Source organism: Humulus lupulus, chromosome 3 (genome assembly GCF_963169125.1).
Source record: "Humulus lupulus chromosome 3, drHumLupu1.1, whole genome shotgun sequence".
Classification (NCBI taxonomy): domain Eukaryota; kingdom Viridiplantae; phylum Streptophyta; class Magnoliopsida; order Rosales; family Cannabaceae; genus Humulus; species Humulus lupulus.
The window spans coordinates 196624908-196632228 of NC_084795.1; the positions used below are offsets into that span (position 1 = coordinate 196624908).

The window sequence follows — 7321 nt, forward strand, 5'->3', positions numbered from 1 at the left end:
TTAATTATACTGAGACTAAATATTTGTAACAGAGATACATTAGAGAGATTAACGAGAAACAATATTAATATGCTTTTCTTTTGAGTTTGACAGTTTCTTATAGGACAAAAAAAAGACACGATTGGTTTTAAACAAGACAGACTTGGCAAGAATAACAAGATGCACAAATAACACAATTTAAATAGAACAAACTCCTAAGGACTTCCTTAGGGAATCAAAATGAACCGAATCAAGAGCTTTGGTAAAAATATCAGCAATTTGCTTACTTGTTTCAACATATTCTAGAACTAGAATTTTTTTTTTCAACAAGCTCTCTAATGATGCGATGACAAATGCCAATGTGTTTAGTGCATGAATGTTGAACATGATTTTTAGAAATGTTAATTGCACTGGTGTTATCATAGAAAATAGTTAAAGTGTCAAGAGAAAACCCATATTCAGTCATCATTTGTTTCATCCACAACAATTAAGTGCAACAACTTTGAGCACCAATGTATTCAGCTTCAGCAGTAGCCAAATATTAAATTCTACTTTTTGCTATGCCATGAAACAAGATTGTTGCCTAGGTAGAAGCATCCACTACTTGTGCTTTTTCTGTCATCTGCATTACCTACCCAATTAGCATCACTAAAGCACACGAGGTTAGAATTAGTGTCATTAGAATACCAAATACCATAATCAACAGTCCCATGTACATAATGAATAATTCTTTTCACAGCCACTACATGAGATTCCATAAGATTCCCTTGATACTTAACACAGACTCCAACAATATAGCATATGTCAGGACGACTAGCTGGAAGATATAGAAGACTACCAATCATACTTCTATATAGTGTAGGATCAACTTTGACACCATTTTCATCCCTGGTTAATTTGGTTGTGGTCCCCATTGGAGTTTTAGCAAGCTTTGTTGTTTCAAGACCAAACTTTTTAACCAGATTTTTTGCATACTTACTTTTGGATACAAACGTACCTCTTTAGTTTGCTTCACTTCAAACCCTAGAAAAAAATGTCAATTCACCAACCATACTCATTTAAAATTCATCCATCATTTGTTGGACAAACACATGCACTTCAAAGTTAGAAGTAGATCCAAAAACAATGTCATCAACATATATTTGAGCAATGATTATGTGAGTTTTGATGAATAAAGTCTTATCAACACTTGCCCTATGATAACCATGAGTAACCAAAAATTGGGTTAGCCTTTCATACCAAGCTTGTGGAGCTTGTTTTAACCCATACAATGCCTTTTTGAGCTTAAAAATGCAAATTTTAAATCCATCTGACGTAATTTAAAACCAATAGTGCATGTGACAGTTAGAATCCCGTGATTCGTAAGGGGAAAGTCTGGGTAAACCGCCTGGGGAAGGTGAAGTGTGATGATTCTAAGACTGTGTAGGTATGGGACTACACAGTTGAAGAGGGCTTAAATGGATTGATGGGTACTACTTATAATCTCAAGATATACTGTCTTTATTTGAGAACACTTCTCACTTGATCCAAAATTTTGAGCCTTTAGCTCCTTCAAGGCAATTCAGGTTGTTCACCAACTAATTTACGAGTCTCCTCTTAAGGCTCTTTAGCTTGAGTTGGTTCTAACTTGTTATCATCGCATGACATGTTCTCAAAGAACTCAACGTCTCTTAATTCAATTATTACATTAGACTCCAAGTCTAATAATCTATCAGCTTTGCTATTTTGGGCATAGCCCACAAATGCAAATCTTATAGCCCTTGAACCTAACTTGATCCTTTTAGGATCGGTGCTCTTGCAATAAGCAATACACCCCCATACTTTAAGATAACCAATGTTTGGTTTCTTTTCGTTCCATAACTCATATGATTATTTTTCTTCATGGGAATCAAAATATGAGAAGCGGATAGCAAGGCTTCACCCCACAAACTAAAATTCAATTTAGAATGTAATATCATAGCATTAATCATCTCAATAAATGTTTTATTTTTATTTCCACTATACCATTTTTTTGTAGAGTATAAGGGGATGTACATTCATGAATTATTCCACGCTCTTCACAAAACAAGTTAAATTCATTTGAAAAATAATCACCACCCCTATCACTTCTAAGCACTTTAATTTTCCTTTCAAGTTATTTTTCAACTTCCGCTTTATATACTTTAAACACATCAAATGTTTCATCTTTATTCTTAAGGAAATATACATATGTAAACCTAGAGCAATCATCAATGAAAGTGTGACAGTTAGTATCCTGTGATCCGTAGGGGGAAAGACTGGGTAAAGCTGTGCAATCCCTTATCGCCTGGAGAAGGTCAAGTGTGATGATTCTAAGACTGTGTAGGTATGGGACTACACAGTTGAAGAGTGCTTAAATGGATTGATGGGTACTACCTATAATCTCAAGATGGGTGACCTCCTCCAAAGTTTTCCCAGGAAGTGTGCAAGTGAGGACAAAGCACGCTGGAAAGACTCGTGTTGGTTTGTAGGGCCAATCGTCATTCCAGGAAGCAGCCATAGTGATGTGGGGCATTACAAATGGTCTCAGAGCCTTGACCCAGCCGGAAGTGTGGCCGACAGGGACGTCGGTGTAACACCCTACTTCCTTAGAGCCGTTATAGGTGAGTTTAAAAACGTGCTTCCAACTCGCTAATCGAGGTTTTAAGTCAAACAGTGTAATTAAGCCATAAACAGAGGAAAAATTTAGAATTAACTCCATAACATTGAAAATTATAAAAGTTTGACACCTGGGATCCCAAAATACAGTTTAGAAATATTTACAACATAAAAGTAGAACCAGGTCGGCTAAACGACAAAATCTAAGTTCATTTACAAGCATCTCCCAAAATCCTCTGGCCGTGGCAGCCAGGCTGGCCAAACATGTACACGCCGCCTCACGCCTACTGTACTCATGGTTGGTTGACCCTCTCCTTACCCTTACCGGCACCACAGTGCATCTGTGAGCCGAAGCCCAGCAAGAAAACCCATAAACAGATCACATATGCAACATATATATCAAGCATATAAACAGGCCACCAATGGGCTAAACACATACGGCCTAGCCGTCCCAGGCGTTTACCACGCCCTGGGTTTGCGGACCACGCCATGAGGATATCTCAGGTATCCTTTTAGGGACTCGCCCTGGCAACTCGCACTCCACGTGCTCAATGCTGCTCTTGGCCCCTTGCCGTTCTCGGCCTTGCACTCAACGTGCCCAACGCCGTTCTCGGCCCCTCGCCGTTCCCGGCCCTTGCCGACCATTCGCAGGTTAACATACATAGCATAGCAACCAAATAAAGAATTCTCGCATAATCAGTTAAAGGGCTACGCCCCGCAGTTCTAACATATTGGGCTCAGCCCTGCATACCAATTCTATTCAAACACACTGGGCTCAGCCCTGCACACAAGCTCTATGGGAACAAGATGTTATCCAAAAAATTAGCATTGATGACGTGGCAAGTGATCCCTGGACACGTGGCTGACACCTGGAAGAGCTCTACTAGGGTATCGACCAGAGGACGCACTAGAAGAAGTAAGCCGCCCAGTCTTACCTGCGACCAGCCTGGTCGATGATTCCGCATACAAAGTAACATTACTGTGAAGATCTTTGTAAATCCCGAATTTAACTCACACAATCTCCGGAATATCCGATTATTCAGGGGAGAGTATCTGTAACAATCTTTTGTAATCCCTCTTGAGCCTATAAATAGCAAGAGATAGCTCAAGGAAGGGACTTTTGGCTTCTGAATTATTTGAGATTAGAGTAATTCTCCTTGGAATATTGTATTGTTCTTCAGAGGTTAGTGAAACTCATTGAACCCTTATTCTTTGATCACTCCTTTGATTCCTATATCAATAACAGTCTAAGTGGACGTAGGTTATTACCAGATCCTGGGGCCGAACCACTATAAAAATATCGTGTTCTTATTACTTTTTTGTCATTACGTTATTCTCAACACATTCATTCATATCAAGCATATTCTGACTCCGTGTCAGTTTACCAAATTCTGGGTCAACATTCTGGTGCTTTCATTGAGAGCTTGATTTATCATTGCTGAGAAAACTAATGGCGAAAACTGGAAGGAAAGCTGGACAGGCGGCCTCCTCCCCCTGCAAGCGTGGCGGAGGATGAGCCACATCTGGACTTTGAGGAGGAAGAAATGGATGATGCAATGCTGAAGAGTACCCTGGGGGCATTGCAGGAGGAGCTGGCTAGTCAGAAAGCCAGTCAAGAGACTGCTGCCGAAGTTGTGGCGCGGCAACAGCAGGAGATTGAACGGTAGCGCGTAGAATTAAGCGAAAGGCAGGCGGAGATGGACCGCCGCCAGAGCGAAGCCATGGCAGCCCTCGAGGAGGCCTTGCAGCTGGCAAGGAATCAGGCCGCACCTGTTTCGCAGCCTGACCAACCTGTCAATGGGCCACCCCAGAGGGGTCCTAATCCAAGCCTACCAATCCAGCCTTCGAGTCCACAAAGGCCTGAGCAGCCTCAAGCGCCCCATGACGATGTCCCGCTGGACCCTGAAGCGCGGCCACCATCCCAAGCTGGTCGCGGCAATCCCCCGCAACAGAGGTAGAATAGGGCCGAGCATCAGCCTCCTAGTCCTAGACGCCGTAGGGACGATGAGCCAAACCTACCGAACAGAGGTTAGTATCCCCCTAGTAACAGGAGGGACTCAGAGTTAGGCTCTGCGGTCCGGGGTCCCCCACGGCATGATAATGCACGGGAACACCACGACTAGAGTAGGCCGCCCTCTAACGTTCGGAACGTTTCAGCCAGGGACAGAAATCGAGGGAACAGTCAATCCCACCATAGCCAATCAAGGTTCAGAGATGGCCATGGGTATAATGAGGCCGACTCAGGCAAGGGAAACGCTGGCCGAAGGAATGAAGAAAGAGGTAAAGGCAGGAGCCAGGTACCTCAAGATGACCAACCCGATAGACGGGATGCTGGGGGGCAGCCCAGGCAAAATAATGTCTTCAACCGGCTCGGGGGTAGCGAGCAGCGGAGAAGAGACGAAGATTTAAGAGACGTACTCAACGATCGCCGGGAGCGGCATGGCGAGAACGTCCCCCTAGCAACAGATGCCACAACGATTCCCGCCACTGTACAGGCCCAAATAGATGCCCTCAACCAAGCAGTGCAGCAGCTGGTCGGGGGAAGGACATCTTATATCGACCACGATAGGAGGAAAGGCACTCCTTTCGTACAAAGGATAGCTAATGCCGAAACTCCGAGCAAGTTCAAAATGCCTACACTTCCAAACTTTGACGGGTATGGAGACCCAGTGTCTCATGTCAATAAGTTTGAAATTCAAATGGACATTCAGAAAGTGTCCGAAGATGCTCGGTGCAGGATCTTTCCTGCAACACTTTCTGAAGCCGCGCAGGAATGGTTTTTTAAGTTCCCTCCCGCAAGCATAGTGTCCTGGGAAATGTTCGTAAGGGAGTTTTACGGACAGTTCTATGCAGGTCGTGTGCATCTGACCGAAGCAAACCAGCTGGTTGAAATTCGCTAGCAGGATGGAGAATCAGTAAAGGACTACATCCAGCGCTTTATGCGAGCGGCAGCTGGAGCGAAAATGGTGGGGGGCGAGGGCAAAATGATGGCCATAACCGCAGGGGTTAAACATCGTTCTCCCCTCTGGAAAAGTCACCGAAAGGAAGGAGTGAGAACTACCCAAGAATTTCTAGACCGGGCTGATCGCTACATCAAGCTTGAAGAAGCCATTGCCGACGATGGGAAGCCCTCAGGCAAGGATAAGAAGGCTTCCGAACCCGCCAAAGCCGCCAATGGTTCCAAACCTAATGGCAACGACAAAGGCAACGGCAACGGCAATGGAAAGAATGGTGGAAAACATAACGAGCCTTCCACCTCCGACAATAAACGAGCCAAGGGTAATCGTTATGAACCTCGGTTCACTAACTACACTACCCTCGTTGAGTCTCAGGGAGAGGTTTATCAGGCCACAAGTTCCAGTGTGCCTTATAAAAAACCTGGCCCCATTCGAAAGGATATTTCGAAAAGGGACACTACCAAGTTCTGTCGTTATCATAACGACTACGGACATGACACCAATGAATGCAACCAGTTAAAAGACGAAATCGAGTTCCTTATTAGACAAGGACACTTGAGAAGATACGTACGGGCCTCGGGAAATTCCCAACGAGAAGCTCCGGGTAGCAACGAGCAGGCGCCCGCGCGCCAACGCTCGCCACCCTTATAGCCTGCCCCCGTGACTGGCACACTCTTAACCATCTGTGGAGGCCCGCACCTCGCGGGAAATAGCGGAAAGGCCAGGGAACGATATGCTCGGACTCTGCGCCACGACCAGGACATCGAGATGATGACTATGGAGGACCGTGCACCAAAAAAGGCTCGGTCAGAGGAAGGTGAGATAACCTTCTCTGATAGCGATGCCCAACACGTCCGGTTCCCACATTCCGATCCGCTGGTCGTGGACATCCAGATGGCCAACATGATGGTAAAGAGAGTACTGGTCGATACAGGAAGTTTAGTGAATATCCTGTATAAATCAACACTGGAACGCATGAAATTGTCCGTTAAGGACTTGGAGCCCTGCAACCAGACGATATACGGCTTCCCTGGAGAAGGACTCGCCCCCGCCGGATTGATCAAACTGCCAGTAACGACGAGTACAGCGCCTGCAACAAGGACATTACTCGCCACTTTTGTAGTGGTCGATTGTCCCTCGGCGTACAATGCCGTTATTGGAAGGCCTATAGTGGTTGATCTACGGGCCGTCATCTCTATGTGGCACTTGGCCATGAAGTTCCCAACAGACGCGGGGGTAGGATGCGTGTTGGGAAACCAGAGGGAAGCCAGGGAGTGCTACAACGCCTCAATCACAAAGGCGAAGAATGGAACGTCGAAGAGCACTACCTCTGATAGGTTGCAAATGGCAGTTGATACACAAGCCCAATCCGGTGATGAAGTCACCAAATAGGGTGTTGCCCAAAGTGAGGATAGAGACTTAGATCCTCGCTTTGGGGATTTTGAAGAAAACGTTGGACCCGTCGAGGACCTGGAGGAGGTCCAAATCGACAAAGAAGACCCGACCAGAGTCGTAAAGGTTGGGAAAAACTTAGAGCCTACCACGAAGCACGCACTGGTGAAATTTTTGCGAAAGAACCAGAAGGTTTTTGCCTGGTCGCATAAAGACATGGCTGGGATAGATCCTGCAGTTATCAGCCATGTCCTGAATATAGAAAAGACCTTTCCACCCATGCAACAAAAGAGAAGGCTGCTCGATAAAGATAGATCGAGAGCCTTAAAAGAAGAAGTTGAAAGACTAAAGGAGAATGGGTTCATCAAAGTGGCATT

At 45.1% G+C, this 7321-nt stretch overlaps 1 protein-coding gene across 1 annotated transcript; it reads right to left on the reverse strand.

Moving 5' to 3' along the window:
* Nucleotides 1-527: 527 nt before the first annotated feature.
* On the reverse strand, nucleotides 528-893 carry LOC133825299 (uncharacterized mitochondrial protein AtMg00810-like). Its single transcript, XM_062258261.1, has one exon. The coding sequence runs from the start codon at nucleotides 891-893 to the stop codon at nucleotides 528-530; it is 366 nt and encodes a 121-aa protein (XP_062114245.1).
* Nucleotides 894-7321: the final 6428 nt, after the last annotated feature.